General features: G+C 46.3%; 1 protein-coding gene across 1 annotated transcript; it reads left to right on the top strand.

Moving 5' to 3' along the window:
• Positions 1 to 5,260: 5,260 nt before the first annotated feature.
• Positions 5,261 to 20,961, top strand: PTS (6-pyruvoyltetrahydropterin synthase). The gene is made up of 6 exons (XM_084803478.1): positions 5,261 to 5,403; positions 7,358 to 7,437; positions 9,291 to 9,313; positions 13,157 to 13,213; positions 15,201 to 15,271; positions 16,043 to 20,961. The coding sequence occupies exons 1-6, from the start codon at positions 5,315 to 5,317 to the stop codon at positions 16,182 to 16,184; spliced, it is 462 nt and encodes a 153-aa protein (XP_084659604.1). The 5' UTR covers positions 5,261 to 5,314; the 3' UTR covers positions 16,185 to 20,961.
• Positions 20,962 to 22,094: the final 1,133 nt, after the last annotated feature.

Here is a 22,094-nt window from a genome sequence, read left to right as displayed (position 1 = left end):
TGGCTGTGAGAGCTGGACTATAAGGAAGGCTGAGCGCCGAAGAATTGATGCTTTCGAACTGTGGTGCTGGAGAAGACTCTTACGAGTGCCCTGGACTGCAAGGAGGTCAAATCAGTCCATCCTAAAGGAAATCAACCCTGACTGCTCATTGGAAGGACAGTTACTGAAGCTGAAGCTCAAATATTTTGGCCACCAAATGCAAAGAGAAAACTCCCTGGAAAAGACCCTGATGCTGGGAATGACTGAAGGCAAAAGGAGAAGGGGACGGCAGAGGATGAGATGGCTAGATAGCATCACCGATGCAATGAATATGGACTTGAGCACACTCCGGGAGAGAGCAGAGGACAGGAAGGCCTGGCGTGCGGTGGTCCATGGGGTCACGAAGAGTTGGACACGACTTAACGACTGAACAACAACAACCCTTGCAGAGGGAAAAGGCTGCCGAGAGTCTAAACCTCAGCAGGAAGTTATCTGACCATGACAAGGGGACAGATGTTAATTCCCCCACTTTCAGATCACCTTCTTCCTGCCCAGTCAAGAAAAACCTGCATTGAGCAGGGGTTAGATTAGATGATCTCCAGTGCACCTTCCAACTCTAAAGTCCCATGATTCCCAAAGCCTTGGAGAACCGCTATCAGTCAGAGTAAGCAATGCCAGGCTAGATTCTCCAAGGATATGCCTAATAAGGTAGATTCACATATTCATATTCTTGTCAGCAGAACAGTGGAGGCTGGTGGCTCCTATGTCAGTAGGGCACTAAATCCGCTCCGGGTTTCTGTCAGAACCTTGGCTAGCTCCTTTAGAGTTCTGACTGAAACCCAGAGCAGATTCAGCAGATTCAGAGTCAACAGCCTCCACTGCAGCAGACCCAGCTTCATAACTTCTATAAATTCATAATATTATCTACATAATGGAGCATTAAGAAAGTGTTGTCTTTCTATAACACAGAGCAGTGGTCTTCGCCAGGTGGGTGTACATTAAACTAATGTGGGTCACACCAGTGGCATCAGTACCATTACCTTTTTATTTAAATAGTCTGAGAGAAGGAGAAAGATGCGGGGAAAGGGAGGGCATAGCTACATGACAGACTTGACTCTGAACAGGTTTCACACTTGTTTCCTGGGAACTGTAATTCTGTCATATGTAGGGGGCATGTTTCCATCCTATTGGTGTCACCTTGTTTGCAACTTTGTTACAATGTTTCCCCAGTCACATCTTCTCCTTTTCCTGTTTCCACAGCCCTTAAAGAGCCGGCTTATCCTCGCTGCAGCCTGGGGCTGTGTGCTGTTTCCACTGAGCTCTAATTGAATTATTTTCTTGATGGCTGGGTGGAGTCTGAGTGGAGTCTGGGCTGGGTCTGAGGACCTCATCGGTGTTCCCACCTCCTCAGCTGTGTTTCCAGGACAACGGAAGGAGAAGCTAATGGAGGAGTGTGGGTTTTTAAAAAAAGGAATCAGCTTTGCTGTGAAGAGAGGCTTCCCCCCTCTCTTTCTTTCTTTTCCCCCCTGAAAGTCTAGATGCACCAGCATTTCAGGAGCAAGCCTTACTGAACTGAGCACAATGGGAGTTACTTCCAAGTAGATACACATATGCTTGTGCTGGGAAAGGCGGGGGGAGAACACAACGAGGGAAACCAGCCCCATTTTAACCCAGAGGACCTCACTGACCACAACGGGAGTCACTTCTGATGAGACAGTAATGGATTTGTTGGGAGAAAGAGAGCAGTAAACACAAAGACAGAATGCAGCTCCCATTTTAACCCGCAGGATATCTCTAATGAAGCTGTGAAGTACTTTCTTCCCAAGGCCATTCATTGGAGCCTCGTAATCCCACTTGGGCACTTAATCGCACTTAAGGAATTGGGCTTTAACCTGTGCCATTTCAGTTGAGGGGAAATGATGTGGGCATTCAAAGGCAAGCCTCATCGACCACAATGGGAGTTACTTCTGAGGAGACACTAATGGGTTTCTTGTGGGAAAGAGATGGAAACCAGCCCCCATTTTAACACAGGATCTGTATATGGAAGCTGTGAAGGAGTTACGTCCTAAGGCAATGGACCAGAGACTCAAGATTGCACTTAACCGCATTTAAGGAACTGAGGGCTTTGATATGTGCCATGTCAATTGAGGGGCTTCTCTGTTATTTCTGTGGTCATTGAGAGGGCAAGCCTCATTCAGCACAATGGGAGAAAACACCCCTTGACTGGGGTCATGGGCTGTGTTTTGGTGCTTATTTTCAATGATGTCTTAAAAGTTGGTCCCTTGGCATCCTGCTCCAAAACAGTGATGAAACTTCTGGAAAACAGGGTGTGAAAGGGTTGGGTCACTGAGGTCAGAGTGACACGCCACAAAGACCGGGCTACACATCCTATGGGTGGGACAAATGATACTGAACCCAGTACGGTTGTGGAAACAGGTCAGTAATGGAGCCGAAGTGGAAATGTCAGACTATAACCAGTCTCAGAAGAAGCGGTTTTTCCATGTTAAAATGTGGAGCTGATGCTGAATGGCCATGACATCATGGAAACACAGAGTCCTCACCATGCAGCCAGGTTGGAGTAAATCGCTGGTGGAAACATAGCCAGGATCTCTAACATCAACTTCTCAGAATTGTTTGGGGGAGGCCATGGGAGCTAAACTACTACATAAGAACAGCCATGCTGGATCAGACCAAGGTCCATCTAGTCCAGCATTCTGTTCCCACATTGGCCAACCAGCTACCCACAGGAAACCCACAAGCAGGACATAACAGCACCCTCCCATCCATGTTCCCCAGCAACAGGTGTACATAGGCTCATTGCCTCTACTACTGGAGGTAGCACATTGCCATCAGGACTAGTAGAGATTTGGTGAAGAAGACTAAGGAGACGGACCTCTGCAGTCAGAGTAGAGATTTGGTGAAGAAGACTAAGGAGACGGACCTCTGCAGTCAGAGGTCAGAAGTATACACTCCATGTTGCCAAATGGAGTTAAGGGGGTGTCCCATTTTTTAAAAGGCTGAAGATGACTGAGGGAAGCCCTTTTCAGACATTCAGCTGAATGTGTAGAGAGGGGCAGAGGGATCGTGTGACTGAAGGTTTCTAAGGATCCTCAAACCCCCATACCGCATGGCTGAAAGGGGGATTAGAGCAGTGGTGGGCAGGGCTTAGGCTTATGGGATGATGGGATCTACTTTGTTTTTCACCAGAATCTAGGTGCAGGCAGGTGCAAAATCCTGGCTCAGAAAGGTGGACAATGAACTGCAGAAGATGTCTTTGAGCACAGACCAGGAATGTGTTTTCATCACCAGAACTGGAGGTCTGAGAGGCTGTATTTCATTCATAACCATCAATGGACATTTCATTAATGTGTGTTATTTATTTTGGCTCTGTGCTATTTTTTAAACTTCTTATCCGCAGGAACTTTTTCCACATGAAGAAAACTGTGTATGTTTATTGCAGGGTCCCCATTTGGCAAAGAGGATTGGGGAGGGAGGCATTCTCATTTATAGTTTACTCCTATCCCACCCAACCTCCCTTGAAGCTTTTTACATTTCAGCAGCCTAATTCAGGAGGGGGAAAAGACCCTTTTTGCTGATGCCGTTGTTAAACCATCGGGAGTCAGAAACCTTTGCCGATTTACTGCAAATCACTCAGAGATCTGTCGGCCGATAGCTGTCCACCTTCTGCCCACTCCTGCTGTAGGGCGTGCCGTGCAAGCACCCCTCATAAAACGCACGAGCCTTTCGTATTGGAATTGTTGTCGATCACAAGCTGAATATGAGCCAACAATGTGATGTGGCTGCAAAAAAGGCAAATGCTATTTTGGGCTGCATTCATAGAAGAATCGCTTCCAAATCCCGGGAAGTACTAGTTCCCCTCTACTCAGCACTGGTTAGGCCTCATCTGGAGTACTGTGTCCAGTTCTGGGCACCACACTTGAAGAAGGATGCAGACACGCTGGAGAGGGTTCAGAGGAGGGCAACGAAGATGATCAGGGGACTGGAGACAAAGCCCTGTGAAGAGAGACTGAAAGAACTGGGCATGTTTAGCCTTGAGAAGAGAAGACTAAGGGGGGAGATGATAGCACTCTTCAAGTACTTGAAAGGTTGTCACAGACAGGAAGGCCAAAATCTCTCTCGATCAGCCCAGAGTGCAGGACACGGAATAATGGGCTCAAGTTACAGGAAGCCAGATTCCGGCTGAACATCAGGAGAAACTTCCTGAGTGTCAGAGCAATACGACAGTGGAACCAATTACCTGGGGAGGTGGTGGGCTCTTCCACCCTGGAGGCCTTCAAGACGAGGCTGGACAGCCACCTGTCAGGGGTGCTCTGACTTGGCTTCCTGCATTGAGCAGGGGGTTGGACTCGATGGCCTTGTAGCCCCTTCCAACCCTACTATTCTACGATTCTATGATTCTATGTACCTCAAGCAAGCACCCGCTGCCTTGTTACGCCAATGTCCACGGAACCCGGGCTGAAAAGAGAAGTCGCCCCCACCGCCCTGCATGCCGGGTCGCAAGGGCGGGAAGCGCCTAGCAAGACCGAGCGCCAGGAAAAGGTCGCGACGCACTCCTGGCGCCCGACAGGCGCGCGCACACTCGGTTGTCGCCGGCACCGTCTGAGGCTGCGTTGCGTTCGTAACCGTCGATGGAAATCAGCGTGCGTTATTTTGGCTCTGCGCCACTTTTTTTAATTTTTTTTTTTGCGCAAACTTCGTATCCTCGGGGAACGTTTTCCACATCAAGAAAATCGTGCGCGCTTGTCGCCGAGCCCCCACTTGGCAAAGAGCCCTGCGAGGCGGCGGAGGCTTCTGATTCACGCTTTGTGCCATGCCCACTTACTCCAGAGTAAGCTCCATTCAACTGAGCGGCACTTCTGCGTACACAAGCATAGGACCGTGAGGCAGCTGTTGTTGTTGTTGTTGTTCAGTCGTGTCCGACTCTTCGTGACCCCGTGGACCACAGCACGCCAGGCCTTCCTGTCCTGCGCTCTCTCCCGGAGCAGCTGTGAGAGACGGTTACTTGCCACAACCTCTTCCTTCGCCGCAGGGATGGCCGCGAGGGATGGCGGAGGCCGCCCGCCCGCCCTCCCTCAGCAGGAGGCTGTGCAAAGTGCACCCCCCCCCCCCAACTACGTGTTTCGCCCACTGGCGCAACCCTCCTTTTAATGGCAGCCTTCGTCCTCAGGATGGCAAAGCTGCGGGAGGAGGCGAAGGGAGAGGCTTCAGCTGCCGCTACTGAGCATGCTCCCCGACGCGCTACGCATGCTCAGTACCGCTCGATCGGGACCGGGACGACTAGGCCCTGCCCTGCCCTGCCCCGCCGGGCGTTGCCATGGCGCCGCCTCTGCGCTCCGCTGGGCCCAGCCGCCCGGCCAGGGTGTCCCGCTGCCTCTCCTTCAGCGCCTCCCACCGTCTACACAGGTGAGGGGGGGGGAGATGGAGAGTCCCCCCGCACTAGCTTTCTTGCTTGCCCGGCCGGCCACCGCCCAGAATATGGGGAGGCGGGCGAGCTGAGCTGAGGAGTGCGCATGCGCGGGGCTCGAGGCGGGGTGGGTGGGCGCCGTCTAAGCGGGTCATGTTTGCCACGGCGACGTCGTTGGGAGGACGGGTAACGTGCGAAGTCAGTGATAAAGGAGAGAGTGCCTCTGAACACGTGCAGAGTGCTGAGCAAATAAGCGATGGGAGTCGCCATGTTTAAACAGCACACATTCTTAATTGATTGGGGGGGGGGCAGTTACCATTCCATACAATACCCTCGAGCGTGCATATAGTAATTTTCTAGCTTTCGAAGCAGTATCCCGTACATATCGGGAAGGGATATAACTGTTGCCTTCTCTCCCTCTCTCAGTCTTGGAGGGGGGTGTGTGTGAGTGGATGGATATCCAGGGGCTTGTTGGTGCCTGGGCTCGACAACAGAATTGTTGCGATATGAAAAGGTGAGCTCCGGGCTGGCTATGTGAAGGGTAACAGAAAGCGCCTTTGGGCATGTGCAGACCAATTCCACCCCATCATTGCAGAACAATATGAAGCTCCTGTTTTTTTTAAATTGTCGGGGCTGAGGAAGTTATCCAGGCCTTCATTTATGTTAGGACTGAGCCCCAGAATCTCCTGCAATATCAGCGGGAGTCATGAAGCATGACATTGAGGAGAAGGGAAAGTGCCCTCGAACATGTGCAGAGTGCACCCCCCTCTTACCACTGAGCTACTGCAGACTGTCTGTTCACTTTCCTAGAGTGATGAAGACACACCACTGTGTGGTAAGCATGGAAAAGGGTGAAGGTGGAGATTTTTGCCTCAGAATGAGCAATGCATCAGCTGGAGCCAACCATGACTCTGTCAAAGGTCCCTCTAGTGTCTGGGGAGGGGGTGAACCTAGACCTCCCCCTGTCCCTGAAAAGGGGTGCTGATGCCTTAGCATTTTCAATCATTGCACACCTCCTAGGAAATACTCAACTGTACTCTGTGGGGCTTCTGAGTCTAGGTTTGGGCTGTAAGCCTTAAATGTGAAAATGCGCCCCAGATTATTTTTGCAGCTAGACAGGTGGCATTTTTGGTCGTTTAAAAGAGCCTGACTAGTTTCTCTTTTCACTATGTTCGATTATGGGTTGTCCTTGAATCAATTAGTCAGAACTCCTGTGATTTAAAAATTGCAGAGTAATACGGTTGGAAAGGGCATTCTGGAGGAAACCTTTTCTTTTTGTCAAAAAAAAAAGCAAAAAAGAAACCTGTCTGTTTTCCTCTTTCATGAAGGACATCCATGAAATAAGGTTGGAAGTGACATTCAGAGAACCTGTCCGGAAATGTGTGTTAACTTGTGTAAAGCTAAACCTTGTTAAAACTGTAGTAAAGACAAAGTTGCCCTGTGATATTAGTGGCACATGTATGCATGCATGTGTACGAATTACATCAGCCTTTCCCAATGTGGTGCCCTCCAGATGTGTTGGATCACAACTCCTATCATTCCCATCAGCATGGCAGGGTATTCTATTTGGGAATGATGGGAGTTGTAGTCCAACACAGCTGGAGGGCACCAGGTTGGGAAAAGCTGAGTTACATGTTTAAAGGTGCAATCCTATGCATGTTAGTCCCCACTCAGCCATGGAAGCTCATTGGGAGACTTTGGGCCAGTCACAGACTCTCAGCCCAACCCACCTCACAGGGTTGTTGTTGTGAGGGTAAAATGGAGGAGGAGGAGGATTATGTACGCCGCTTTGGGTTCCTTAAGGAGGAAAAAAAGGCGGGATATAAATGAAATAAATAAATGCATGCCTGCATGCCCTACAACTCTCAGCATGCCCCGGCCAGATTGCAGCTTGAATCAGTGAAAATCATAGCCAGTAACTAGTTCTTTAATGCAATTCTCTCCCCTCCACAGCAAGTTGCTGAGTGATGAAGACAACAAGAAACTTTTTGGGAAATGCAATAACCCCAATGGACATGGACACAACTACAAAGGTGAGGAGCAGCTAACCTGAGCATTTCTGTACAGCCACAGAGGTGTGTGGTTTTAAAATTCATAGCATTAGGATAGGACTTGACTCCAAACTTACTGACTTTAAACTCTCCTGAGCAGAGGCTTGTTTGTACATAATCCCTGATAAATGTGCTGTATTCCTGGTGGTATATAATGGTGGTATTCCTGTGCAGGTGGTATTCCTTTGGATATATGTGAGAAAGCTTGTGTTGGAATGGAAAATCGATTGCATCAACAATCAAAATACTATTTTACTGGCTCTTTCTGCATGCAAATGTATCTTGCAAAATCCATGTGAATTTTGCATTACTGACACATTTTTCCATGTATTCCTCTGTAGAGAAAAAGCATTAAATTGTAGCTGGCCCTCAGTGGTTTTCCTTCTGTTCAGTCACTTCCTACCTTTGTGATCAACCCCACTGGTCTCTAAAAGCCCAATTTTAATGTCTGCAAACCCTCCTCCTCCATATCTTCTTAACACTTTGACTGTGCGGACATCCTGAATACAACATCTAGTCAGGCTTTCTCCCAACTTCTATCCCCCACCCCCCCACCCGGCTAACCTGCTTTTTGTAACATCTTGCCTGATAAAGAAATCTGGAGTTCTCAAAAGCTTGCACATTCTTTGTAATCTTTGAGTTGGCCTAATATAGTTATTACACTCTATGGATTTTGACTGGAAATGTAATAAATGAATAACTGATGTTGGAGACAACCAACCAGGGAGGGCTTTTGCACTCATGCCTTCCTCGCAGAATTCCCAGAAGCATGTTGTTGGCCACTGGAAACAGGAGGCTCAGCTAGATGGGCTCATGTCATGTTGCTTCTGGTAGGTGCCAAAAACCTACCCAAAGTAGGGGCCCTCCTGCTCCAAGAGTCCAGCACTTATGTCCTACTTGTGGGCTTACCACAGGCAGCTGGTTGACCACTGTGTGAACAGAGTGCTGGACTACGTAGGCCTTCGGGATGATACAGCAGGGACTGCCAAAAAGCCAAAAGCAAAGGACTAGAAAAAAAGGATGTTTTATTCATCAAAAGAAAAATGTTCCAACGCTTTTCCAACCACATGCAGGTACTTCTTCATGGACATAGCATAGGACTGGCATCTGATGAGCAAACAACACTTGTTGCATTGTGCTAATTTACCTGAAGAAGTACCTGAATATGATTGGAAATTCATTGGAACCTTTTTCTTTCATTGAATAAAACATCCTTTTTGCCTATCCCTTTGCTTTTGGCCTTTCAGCATTCCTTATGGGGTTCCCCTTTTTGTTGGCTTCTGATTCACGAGGACTCTTCTTACATTCTTATGTTTCATGGGTTCCCCCCCCCCCCCGCCCCAACACAGCAGTTTTCCTAGGAGCAGCCCTTCAGTTGGGGAGGAGAAAGCAATTGTGTGTGTGTGTGTGTGTGTGTGTGTGTATGTGTATACAAGCATTCATTTTTGAGTACTAACAAAAGCCCACCAGCTTTTATGCAAAAGGAACACTTGCAAAAAACCAACATGGGAATGTTCATGCATCCGTAGTTAAATGCAGCAGAAGGGACCTTTATCTGAAATGGTGACTCCCATGTCTCTATTCCTTTTTTCTCAGAGTAGTAGCAAATCAAATGGAACTATTTTTCCCTTTGTTGGCAAGTACCTATTCTTTTCAGTTAACATTTATATTAATGTGGGCAGAGGAAGATGAATGGAAAGAGATAGGGTGTTTTTTTTTTAAATAAAATCTTGCTGACGTTGATCAGTTTCTTGTGTGTGTCTTTATAGTTGGTTATCATAACTTGAAGCTCAACTCATGACTTGGTATTTGCTTCTGTTTTCTTCTTTTTCTAGTCGAAGTAACTGTACGTGGAGAGGTAAGTGTGGTCCTTTCAGATACTGAAATATGTTTCAGGTTGTTTGACATTAGCATTATATTTCTAACAACCACCTTGGGTTTTATCCAGTCAGCACTTGGGTGATATTTTGGTAAGCTCTAATAAAGGTTTCACCAACCTGTGGTTTTTGGATTTTGACCTAGAAAATGGAGGTGACTCTTAGTGTGCACTAGTGCGTTGAGTACAGAAAAAGGGATTTCCCTCATGACTGGAGGGGGTACTTGTGACTCTAGATTCCTCAAAATCTCCTGAGCACAAAGCTGTTTGTGGTGCACATCCAGGCCATGTCTCCCTTGCTTCCAAGATGTGGTGCCTTATTCATCCTATCTCAGAATCCAGTATCCGCTATGAGGGCTGGCTGTCCTGTCAAGATGAAGTCCAAGGATTACTTCCGCACCAAGCAGGCAGTCACAAATATCATATATTGTGGTACTTGAAGTTATTTCTTTATTACTCAGATTTGACAAACTGGTGTCATGATGGTTGTTGCCATTGAGATGAAAAGATGGGGGGACAAGGCGAAGTGGGTCCAGATTATTATCTGATGACCTTACCTCAGCAAGAGAGCTCCTGGTTTGCATGTAGAAGGTCTCGTAGTCAATCACCAGTGGAAGAATTCTAGGTAGCAGGCAATGAGAAAGACCGTGGAGACTCACTGCCAACCAGAGTGGACAAAACTGGGCTAAGTGGTCTGACTCGGTATAATTCAGCTTTGTATCAGGGGCTTTGAGGGAGGTACAAGGAGTTGATGAAAAGGAAGGGTGGGCCTCGTGGTGCCTGCATGCCTGGGTTTTCCCATTTTTGGAAAAAATAAAAGACATATACAAAGTTACAATGTTTTTGTTGTTTAAAAACACACACACCAGCATTAAACTTAGATCTCTGAGACCCAGTGCTATTGGGAAACAGTAGGCAATTTCTTTTTATCAGTACAGAAGGGAGAATTCTGATGCTACTGCCTTGAATGGATGTTGTCTCCAGTTGGAATTATAACTGTGATTTGTAGGGAGCAGGGATTAGCAGAAATTAAATATCTGAAAGAAGAACTTTGTTTTCTGAGCAGGAAGAAGAGCATGTCATTAGAAACTATTTCCATTCTCTTGCCCACTTCCCTCTGCTGGAACTGTTGTTTTAAACAGAATCTCTCATGCATCAGGGATAGAAAATCCTCCCTGAACACACCATGTAGAACTTCCTAGTCTCTCACCAACCGTTGGAGACCAAAGTCTTTTCCAATAAACTGCCTACCAACATCAGTGTGAGGTGCAGAAATGCACATTTTGGCTCTTAAGAGGGTGTCCAGGCCTTCTGATAGGGCTGGTTCCTTAACAGGGGCCATCAGAAGGAGGAGCAAAGTAGGATGTGTGCCTTATTTGGACTGAGATCTAAAGGTGGTAGACAGGCACATCTCTTTGTGGATTCCGTTATTGCCTCTCTTTTGGCCTACAGGTGTGTTTCTCTTGTCACAGTGAGATGGGATACCAATTTCTGCTCCATCCAACAAGCTTATTTCTCTTTGAACAAGTGTGTCTGTGACTCACCTGACCAAGTGAGAAAACAGTGGCTATATGGACAGACCTCACTCAGCGGCAGATATGTAAATCCCAGCTGAGTGTTTTGGTCTTCAAGACTTAAAGATTACGTGGGTTGTCGTCCCTGAAACCTGCTCAAGCCAAATAACATGATGTGGTACCACAAAACGTATATTTATTGCTCAAACAGTATTAGAGAATAACAAAACTTTGAAATGATAAAAAAGCAAATCACGTGACTACATACAGTGCAGTTAGGATGATTACAAGCACAATAGAAATCATGGCTAGTGAATTTCTTAGTAAGATTAAAGTTCTGTTCTTCTCAACCAACAAAGCAGTCATCATTAAGATCTTCCAGTTACCAATCTGGTAAGATCGGTTAGCACAGGTTAGGTAATCATGTTTGGTACCCTTTTCATTCTGCCAGGAACTGTCTCTAAAACAGATGAAACCCTTGTCTTTTATAACATTTACGTTGATTACCTCATCCCAGGTTTCAGACTGTTCATACCACTAATCCTGGTTCTACTATCTAACCCCAGTAATAGCACTAGTTCTTTTGTTTTGAACACACATCTGTGCATCTTGACTTTTTGGATTTAGTCATATCTTCTGATCATGACCTCAGGAGGGCCTTTCCTTAATGCAGCCTGGTTTACTTGTGGGTTTAGAAGCATTCTCGCTTAGGTTTCTCTCCCCATGAGGTAATGAGTTTTTTGCTTCCCGGAATTAACCAGGCCACTTGTGGCAACTCTCTTTGCCTCGTTTCCAAGAATACTTTCCAGCACTCACCGTTAGCTGATACATAGCTCTATTACCGATTGTTTGCAGTTAGCGTACATAGATTTGTATGAATAGCACATTCATACTTTGTGACAACAGGGGACCTGCTTGTGGCAGTCTGTTGTCTGCACGTGGCAGCTGCCTTCTTGTAGTTGGCCTGTCTCATCTCACGCATTGTCCACAGACAGAACCTCTAGTTCTGCAGGCCTCCGTGGAAGAACAGTGCCTGCGGTGAAGGACCTGGCCAGTAGTCCCATTTCAGGGGCCAGGGGGGACCCTGCCTGCCGTGCTCCAGTAAAGCCAAGTCCTGAGCAGCAGCCTAACCAAGGGCTCACTGAGTTTAGCTGGGCTTGGTGGCCAAACCAAAATATTTGCCCGAGGACCTTTCACTCCCAGTTCTGAACTTAGATGGCCTCGGGAGTGCAGCACCCAAAGAATCCCCAGCTTTCAAGCTGAGGACAGTGCACAGATCATCCCCGCAGTTGGGCTGGGCTTCAGAGGCCCTCCAGGAGCTTCATTTATTATTATTAAATGTATTAATCGCCCATCTGGCTGGTCACCCAGCCACTCTGGGCAATGTACAACATACAATAAAAACAGTTTAAAACAATAAAATTATACAATAAAAACATTTTCTAAAATACCCTAACCCACCCCAAATGCCTGCCTGAACAACCACGTTTTTAATGCACGGCGGAAGCTCATTAAAGAGGGGGCATGACGGAGTTCCTTAGGGAGGGAGTTCCACAGAGTGGGGGCTACCACAGAAAAGGCCCTCTCCCTTGTCCCCACCAGTCTAGCTGTCCAGGCTGATGGGACAGAGAGAAGGCCATCCGAGGCTGATCTTGTTGAGCGGCCTATCTGGTGTTGCTGGAGGCGCTCCTTAAGATAGGCTGGGCTGGAACCATATAGGATTTTAAAGGTCAAAACCAACACCTTGAATTTGGCCTGGAAAACAACTGGTAACCAGTGCAACTTCTTCAGCACTGGAGTGATGTGATCTCACCGGCGGCTGCCTTTAATCAGGTGAGCCGCCGCGTTCTGTACCAGCTGCAGCTTCTGAACCGTCTTCAAGGGTAACCCCACGTAGAGCGCATTACAGTAGTCTAAATGAGAGGAGACCAGGGCATGTACTACCGATGGGAGCAGATGGTCGGGAAGGAAGGGGCGCAGCCGCTGTATCAGATGGAGTTGATACAGTGCTGTCCGGCTCACAGCTGACACCTGAGCCTCCATGGACAGCTGGGAGTCCAAAATGACCCCCAGGCTGCGGACCTGGTCTTTCAAGGGTAGCCGTACCCCATTCAACACCAGGTCAACATCCCCCAGCCTCCTCTTGTCTCCCACCAAAAGTACCTCGGTTCATCCCAAGGTTAGCCGGGTCCACAAGCATGTTGAGCAAAATTGTGGACCCTTAAGCCTGAGCTTGATCCTCGTGAGCAAGGACTTCCAAATGATGCTTTTAGGACTGCCGCCCAGGCTTTGTTTTGTATTTGCCTTGTAGATCGACCCCACTACCGGGATGGTGATCAACCTTGTGGATCTAAAAGACTACATGGAGGTAATAATGATGTGTTTTTGCAGTGATTGCCAAAGTGCCCCATGGATGAAGTGGGGAATCGTGCGTTGTGGAGACTGGGAGACTGGATGTTGCCATGAGAGAGAAATCTAATGATGGAGGGGACATGCGTGGTATTGGAGTGCAACCTGAGAGTGTTTGCATCTTCATGCAAATGGGTGGAAGATAAGAGGCAGGGGACACAGAAGGCTCCAAAACAGAGGCCAGGGGGGTGGAGGGCAAACCGACTGCTTGTCTCCCGAGATCTGAAATGTATGTGGGGGAATCCTCCCACTGGAAAAGGCTCAGTTGGAGACTACAGTGCACCAGTATTCTGAATCCTTTGCCAGAGTGGTGGTGGTGGTGGCAGTTTTCAATCCAAGCAATGAAATATTTCTTGCCCGCCTTTATACACAAGACAGGTCTCCAACAACATGATCCATTAAAATAGCTGGAAATAATTGCACATATATCACAAGAATTAACAGCCGACCTGCTGTTACGAAGTATGCTTTATTTTACATAGACATGCATATCGCATACATGTAAACCAAACACATACTTGAGGGATCTTTTGGCGTTGAACTCTGGGCACTTAGGAAAACCTGATACCGCCCCAGATTGAGAGAGTCAGAGACCACAACAAGGTCTTTGAAATCAATTCCTTGATTTATTAAAGAGGAATTTAAAATGAATTAAAATCACACATCAGGGGAATTAGAACTATACATACATTTGGGGAATTAGAATCGTACATTAACACTCAGAAGGTTAAAGATAAGCATTTAAAGTCAGTAGTGAAGTACACTGGAATGCATAGAAGTGTGTGTGTGTGTGTGTGTGTGTGTGTATAGGAGAGAGAAAGTGTTTGGGGGAAGGAACTTTCAGCTTGGGATGATTTGAATGGGGGAGTAACAGACTGGGAGGATTGAGACAGTTTTAGAGAGTTTTAGAGAAAATGCAGGGTTTGGGGAGAAAGTGGATGGAGAAAGAGCTAAAGCCTAGGAGTTTTGGAGTTTGGTATTGGGTGGAATATTAAGAAATGGGAAGAAAAGAGAGAGAAGGGGAAGAAAAGGTGATGCAGGGATTTACCTCTCCTTATCTGCTGCCTTGTGAAGTGATGGGAAGCTCTGTTGAGTTCTTTCTCTGGGAAAGAAGGGGAGAAAGAAGGGAGGAAAAGGGGGTGGGGGTTGCTCTTTTGAGCAGAAAGGATGGAAGGAATCCTCTTTCCTTCTTTCCCTAGCTGCTTGTTCTGTGAATTTCAGTTGCTGTTTTTATCCTTTTTCTCTCAGGATGTAGTAATCAGAATAAAACAAAACAAATCTTTCATACGAGATGTGGGAGCATGGATTTTTAGGTGTCAGACATTAAGGGAAAAAAGAAGGCAATGGGATTCTCTTTCTTTCCTGATGTGAGGAAAGGATGGGAGTTGATGGGTGCATATTTCTGGCTTTCACAGGTCCAGGTGAGCAAGATAGCCAGGGGGATTTTGGTGATGGTCTTAAGCAAAGGTGACAAAAGAGTCATGTAGGCATGCTTGCTTACAAAATATTGGGTTTTCAGGGTCTTACAGCTTTAAAAGGGATTGAATTCTTTTTTTCCCTTTCTATTTGGCTTAAACAGGAAGGTTAGAAATCAGCATAAAATATTTTCATGGTAAGGGCTTCTGTAGTTGTTGTCCTGAGGCAAGACCTGAAATTTGCAAGTGATAATTGAGGAATTAAGGCAATCAGAGCACAGTGGCTGGCCAGAAAGTTTATGCAAGAAGTCTACATCTCCTCTTGGGTTGTGCAAGGCCTTAACATCCTATGGGACCTGTTTTTCTGCCCTTCTCCAAGACCAAAAAACCTTAGTCCCTGTCCAGATACAGGCCACATTTTCCCAGATCAGCAGAATTTTGGGGTACTTCATAACACTGCAAACAGTGCAGGCCTGCCCTCTGTTCTGGAGCACGGTTTGCAGATGTAACTGCCTGACTCTCTACCCTTAGGAAGCCATCATGAAGCCTCTTGACCACAAGAATCTGGATAAGGATGTTCCCTACTTTGCTGATGTTGTAAGGTAGGCAATTCTCAGGTCCCTGCCCTTAGCAGGGTAATTTCCTGATGCTGTTCTGGGATTGCTGAGTTTCTCTTACTCAAACCCAAATTGCATACGCTCTTTAGGCAAAGTAATGTCACTTGCCTTCCGTCTGGGTAAATCCCACTGTGACAGCAGAAGAGCCCCATAGAAGGTTCCTCTGCTTTCCCTCCCCATTTCATAACTTCTGGCACATACTGCCTGCACACTTGTAAAACTTTCTGTGCCAGTGGTGAGGGCTACAAGCTTTTTTTCAAGCTAACACAGCATCTGTTAGTTCTCTAGAGCTCTTTTTGTGGTTCCTCTGATACTGTTTCCAAAGTGATGGTTCTGATTTATCCTGGTATGTGTCCCCATGCTGCCCTAATAACACCACACTGTTGTGGGTGATAAATAGATGGTGATGTAATGTGAGTGGGTCGGTTTGTCCTTGCTGATTTGTACTCAGATAGGGCTAACCTCAGTAACAGTTTCTTACATGAGTGTACAGATACCTGTACATGTGTATTAGCACAAAAGCCTTTAACTTCCTGAAACTCAAGAGTAATCTCTGAAAATATTCAGGGAAGTGTGGGGGTACGTCTTCAGTGCAGGCCTCTTGCAGATCGTTGTGCAATGATCTGTTGATGCAACCATTGTAGTGAGCAGAAGCAGCTTCTCCCTCTGGTTGTGGCACATCCCTAGTCTCAGTGTAGATGTCAGAACTGTAACTAGAAAGGCAGAATACTTAACTCACATAGTTTTTCTCAACAGTACTACTGAGAACGTTGCTGTGTTCATCTGGGAAAATCTTCTGAAGCGCCTCCCTGTGGGAACTCTTTATAAAGTCAAAGTGTATGAAACAGACAAGAACATTGTTGTTTACAAGGGAGAGGAGACCATTCCCAAGAAATGAAGTGTGTTTCTTGATGTGTGTTAGTCCATTGTTGAAGGAAGAATCCAGTCCATCAATCAGTCAATCAGTCAATCAATCAATCAATCAGTCCAATCAAAGGATTAATGAACTTTATCTGATAAGTGTAGCCATCAGACATGTAGAATACATATATTTGCTAACATTTTATTTTAAGGAGGTGATAATGAGGCAATCATGCCAGAAGCAGATCTTTTATGTAGTTCAGTGGCGTCTGAAGTTGCTGCTTTCTTGTTGCTTCTGAGTCAAAGTTTTCCATTTGTTCGGACATAGCAACATAGGAAGCTGCCTTCTACTGAGTCAGATCCTTGGTCCATCTAGGCCAGTATTGTCAACACTGACTAACAGCAATGGCTTCCTAGGGTTACAGGGAGTTTTTCCTACCCTACTTGGAGACCTGGACAGTGAGGAAGATGCAGAATCTCTGTCTTTTTATGTTCATTTCTGTTTAGATGGCACAAGAGAGGATTCACTCCTTTTCAAAATCCAGAGTAAGTCCAGTACTTACTCTGACTGGCAGCAACTTTTCCAGGTCTCAAGCAGGTCTTTCTTTTACATCACCTGCTTGCTACCTGATCCTTTTAGCTAGAGATTCTGCAGGTTGAATCTGGGATCTTTTGTACGCAAAGCAGTCAGTGCTCTACCTTTGAGCCATTGTGGTTTCTTCCCATTATTATTTTTAGGTAAGAATATGAGCTGTGAAACAGGGTCCCCAATTCAGATGTCGCTTCTGCCATGAACTTGGTCACTGTCCCTTGGCAAGTCGCTTTTTCAGTGTCACCCTTATGATATGGGAAGAATCATTTCACGCTCCTTTATAAGGTTGTTGAATCAACCAGTAGATATGTAACACTAAATGCTATTGTAACTAAATGGGAACTAATATTATTGTCATGTGTTGTTTCCACTGAGATTGTAATTCTCCTGACCAGTAATCATTAAATGTTATTTTTGATAATTGGTTTTGGATTCTTTTTTCAGAAAGAGAAAATAAGAATAAGAAATGGCCACAAAATGTGATGATGGCCAATATTTTAGATTTTTTTTTTAAAGAAAGGATCAAGACAATGACTATTATTTATGTATTTAATACATTTCTATGCTGCCTTTCTGCCAAGGATATCAAGGCAGTTTGCCATTTTTAAATACAGAAACGAACAAAATGTTACCAAAAACACCTCCCCAAAGCTGCCACAGTATAGTCCTCTCCAGCAGATTGAAGGTCTCTTGAGGAGCCGATGGCAAGAGCTCTCTGCTCTGGGCTTCTCTTCTGCCATTCCCAGGGCACACAGATCGTAAGTTGTCCCAGGGAAGGTGGGGGAGGGGATGCCCCAACACTCCTCTCAGGCCATCGATGGTCCCTTCAGGAGCCAAGGGCACAAGCTCCCCAGCCTCAGCTTCTTCCTCCCCTTTCAGCAGGCAGCTTGGCAAATCACAGCACAGGCCTTGGGTGGCCACTTAGGTATTGCCAGAAAAGAGGAATTTCATCACCAAGGATGCCAGTGTTATTCTGAAAGTGAGGAGTGAACCTATATCCCCTTTGCCATGGCTGAACCGCTTCAATTTGAGGTTTTGACTCTTGGCAGCCTTTCCCCTCTGCTAGGCGGGCGGACCTATTGCAGTGGCTCAACGTGTTCCCTGTGTTCAGAGGCAACACGCTTCTGACACACAACAAGGGTTGGCTGTTGCTGTCATGCCCACAAACAAATGCTATAAGGCGGAGGTTTGGGCGAGGCAGAACCTATCCTGTGGCTGGACACCCCCATGTAGTTGTGACATGGTGGTAAAAAACTAACGCAAACTGATTGAAAACAGAACTGCTTCAAGAACCCCATGAGACAAAGAGCAAGAGAAGTCCTGCCCCCCACCCCCAATCCCCCTTTCCATGGAACTCCCAAGAAGAGCAGAGGCTGCATAAGAGAATTAGTGGGTCGTCCCACCGCCCCCCTGCTCCTCTTGTAAGCTGACAAGGCCCAAAGAGCGCAGTTTGTCTGCGGCACTCCATGGCTCCCAGATGGTACTAAGGTTAAGCAACACCTTAAGTCTTCTGTTGGATTGTGGCCAGGAAGTTGATCACTGGTGCTGACTTGCTGTCTGTTGATGCTGGCATCTGTATGTGCGAACTGATGACTCCATTGCAAAGCATTGTGTTTGAAGTGATGGGACAGTTTGATGGCAGATTCGTACACGCAAGCCCCCACGTAAAGCTGCAACAAGTGATGAATGTGCTTTTGGGAACCAGGTCCTCAGTCAACTCCATCTACTGGAGAAAGGGACTGAAACTGGCAGGATGCCAAAGGATCGCATAAAAAAGAATAATGCCTTTTAAAGAAAGAAACCAAGCACAAAATTTTCCATACCTTAAACATATCACAAGGACTGTTAGGATATTCACGTGGTGTCTTGTAGCCAATCTACACTAGGGTGTTTTTGCATGCCACATCACACTTGCCAACCTGTAGTCCCCCTGTGATTTCTGCCTCTATATTCAAGTATTTTGCAGACCAGTTTTATGATGGCTTTTTTCTTGAGGTGTTCCTGCACTAGTGATTACGGTGTGGGCAAGCACTGCACGATTATGGTTAGTACTAGCAGGAATGTCTTCAGCCTGCAGAATCGGTTTCAGGTGTGCATGTGTGTGGGAGAGAGTGGCCCTGTTTGGATGTAACGGTGGCATCTGGCAGCAATTTGTGGGTTAAGAACAAGGTTTGAGTTAACATGGAATTGTTTATCCCACAAATAATGGGATAATGCATTGGTAGGTTGTTCCAGGAAACTGGAAGTGGCTCGTGCATGGCACACATCTGGCAAAGAGGAGAGCAAGGTGCCTGGAAAGGCAAAGTAGCTCTGAAACTCTGAGAGGCTGAAGAGAGGGAGAGAACTCAACCCTTCCCTCCTCCTTACTGGGAATATCTCTGTACAAAGAACATGCCCAGGCATCTATAGGCACCCCAAATCTGCATTACTACACATTCCCAGCTGACCCTTCCCCTTCCGCATGTTCTCTCTCTCTCTCTCTCTCTCTCTCTCACACACACACACACACACACACACACACACACATCACTCATACTTCTTTTAAATCGATATATGCAGGAATTACCTGGGGGCTACATGATCAGGAGCATCTCTACACCAGCCTAAAATCCTTCATCTAAATCTGGGCTTTCTGCTTGCATTTTAAATGCAGGATCACAACGGACTCCCTTTACATGTGCTTCCCCCCCTTTCCCAGCCCTTTTCTCCCATATCTGAATCTTCCATATGTTTCATTATGCAGCCGCTAGATGGAGCTGTGGTCTAGCTCCTCTTATTGCTAGATTTCCTCTTCACAAGGGAACTCAAACGAAACTCAAGCGTGATTATTTGATAGCTCATTATCTCTGATCTTTTAAAAAATGGAATAAAGGTTGTTTAGTGTGGGAGACGCCCTGGAGGTTGACGACGTCATCTAAAGGACCCGCAAACTGTCGTGAGTAACTAATCTCAATAGGAGGATAAAAGCTCCAGGTGGAGAAGCCTCATAAGATGTTGCAGTGAAACCACCCACAAAATAAGTCTGCACAATAAGTCCGCACAGTTAAACATCTACACAGGTGTGCATGCATTCACCAAAGGTGTGTGTGTGGGGGGAGACATAGATTGTGCTGTAATAGGGTTAAGGCAGCAGGCTTGGCTGGCTGGGGTGAGAAAAGACTGCTTTCAGGTGAGGAAATTCTTGCAAACTGGATGTTGGGTGTGTCCCCCTTCCTTCCTTCCTTCCTTCCTTCCTTCCTTCCTTCCTTCCTTCCTTCCTTTCTTTCTTTCTTTCTTTCTTTCTTTCTTTCTTTCTTTCTTTCTGGCAATCATGCTACAAATGGCTAATGCCACTATGTGTGAGCAATTGGACTAGTACAAATGCTGTGGATTCATTTGCAAGGCAGAGATAAGAGACAGAATTAATGTTTTCTCAAATTTATTTTGCAAGTTTGACCCGGGAAGTGCAACTGAGAGTGTTTGATGCCTTCCTCACCTGGTCTTTATATTTCTCTTTGCATTCTTACCTAAATAACTGAGAATCTTAATATCCATAGAACAGGCAGCTACAAAGGTGGTTGCTGCACATAGGAACTGGACGTTGGGTTCAAATTCTAGCTCTGCCATGGACTTACTAGGTGGCTTTGGGCATACGAATATAAGGAGAGCCATGCCAGATCAGACCAAGAGTCCATCCAGTCCAGCATTCTCTTCATACACTGGCCGACCAGCTGTCTACAGGAAATCCACAAGCAGGACATGAGTGCAACAGCACCCTCCCACCCATGTTCCCCAGTAACTGGTGTGCATAGGCATACTGCGTCTGATACAGATGATAGCACGTAGCCATCAGGACTAATAGCCATTGATAGCCTTCTTCTCCAGGAATTTGTCTAACCCCCTTTTAAGGCTATCCAAATCAGTGGCCATCACTATGTTTTTGGTAGCAAATTCCATAGTTTGACTATGTGCTGTGTGGAGAAGTCTTTTCTGCACTTTTCCAGCACTACAATATCTGTTTTTAGGTGTGGTGATGAGAACTGAACATGGTACTCTTAAGTGTGGTCACACCCTAGATTTGTATAAAGGCAGTATGGTATTGGTAGTTTTATGCTCAATTCCTTTCCTTATGCCTAACACGGAGTTTTCTTTTTTTACAGCAACGGCACAGTGGGTTGACATTTTCACTGAGCTGTCCATCACAGCCCCAAGATCTCTTTCTTTCTTCTTCACCACTAGCTTAGATCCCATCAGGTTATCCTTGAAGTAAGTCATTCTCACTGAGTCACTCTCACTGAGATTCACTGTCCCCTGTGTAAAATCTGTGACGGCTGTGGGGAAACACTGATCCTCGCAGGGTGATACTAACTGAGCATATATGGAGTGTCTGTTTATGGACTGATAGGTAATTGTAGTAAATTTGCTCCCCTGAAGCAACTTTATTATGCGTGTACTTTGAAGAAGAAATACCTGCGCATCGCACATTGCATAGAAGGAAGGGCAACAAAAACAGATGTGTATGAATAAGTGGATGGCCAGCTCCTGAGCAGGGACTGTGTCACTTTGATGTTATGTATGGTGCCTAACAATGAAGTAAATGAGTGGAGCCTCGTGTGGCGCAGAGTAGTAGGCGGCAGTATTGCAACCGAAACTCTCCCCACGACCTGAGTTCGATCCCAGCGGAAGCTGGGTCCCAGGTAGCCGGCTCAGGTCGACTCAGCCCTCCATCCTTCCGAGGTCGGTAAAATGAATACCCAGCTTGCTGGGGCAAAGGTAGTCACGACTGGGGAAGGCAATGGCAAACCACCCCGCTATAGTCTGCCATGAAAACACCAGCGAAAGCGGTGTCCCTCTACGGGTCAGCAATGACTCGGTGCTTGCACAGGAGGAACCTTTCCTTTTTCCAACAGCAGTTGTGGCTCCTTGTGACTGATTTTTTCCAACCATTAGTACCAAACTTGACATGCATAATGTTGAAAGAAAAGGGTATGTTTTCTCATGATGGATGTGTATCTTTCAGACTGAGCACCCTGGTGTTGATCCCAGAGTCAGCATGGATGATTGGTAATACAAACAAAGGGCCAGCGTGGACTTCAAGGGGTGGGTGCTGAACTCCTTTCATTTAGAGCTGCCACTCAAATATGGGCCAGTTTACACGCACTTGCTTTTTCTAGCCATGATGTTAAGTGCATCGTAAAACGATGCACTTCATTAAGTAATATGCCAAAACAATGGTGGGGAAATGCCTTTTTGGCATTAACCAGCTAACTGTTTCCCACTAGACCAGGACTGCTGAAATCCATAAGCTTAATAGCGCTTGAATTGTTCAATGTTCAGTTTCTGTTTATTCAATAAAACCTCAGCAAAATGTCTTGC

The sequence above is a fragment of the Heloderma suspectum genome, chromosome 6 (genome assembly GCF_057233095.1).
Source record: "Heloderma suspectum isolate Gila_16-S chromosome 6, 16-S_ref, whole genome shotgun sequence".
In the NCBI taxonomy this organism is placed as follows: Eukaryota; Metazoa; Chordata; class Lepidosauria; order Squamata; family Helodermatidae; genus Heloderma; species Heloderma suspectum.
This window is presented reverse-complemented; position numbering and strand designations above follow the sequence as displayed.

What these genes read in the sequence shown, in the direction of transcription:
- PTS (XM_084803478.1), top strand. Translation starts at nt 5,315, where the DNA reads ATGGCGCCGCCTCTGCGCTCCGCTGGGCCCAGCCGCCCGGCCAGGGTG. An exon ending in GCCTCCCACCGTCTACACAG is followed by an intron (nt 5,404 to 7,357) that starts GTGAGGGGGGGG and finishes TCCCCTCCACAG; the next exon opens with CAAGTTGCTGAGTGATGAAG. An exon ending in AAGTAACTGTACGTGGAGAG is followed by an intron (nt 9,314 to 13,156) that starts GTAAGTGTGGTC and finishes TTTGCCTTGTAG; the next exon opens with ATCGACCCCACTACCGGGAT.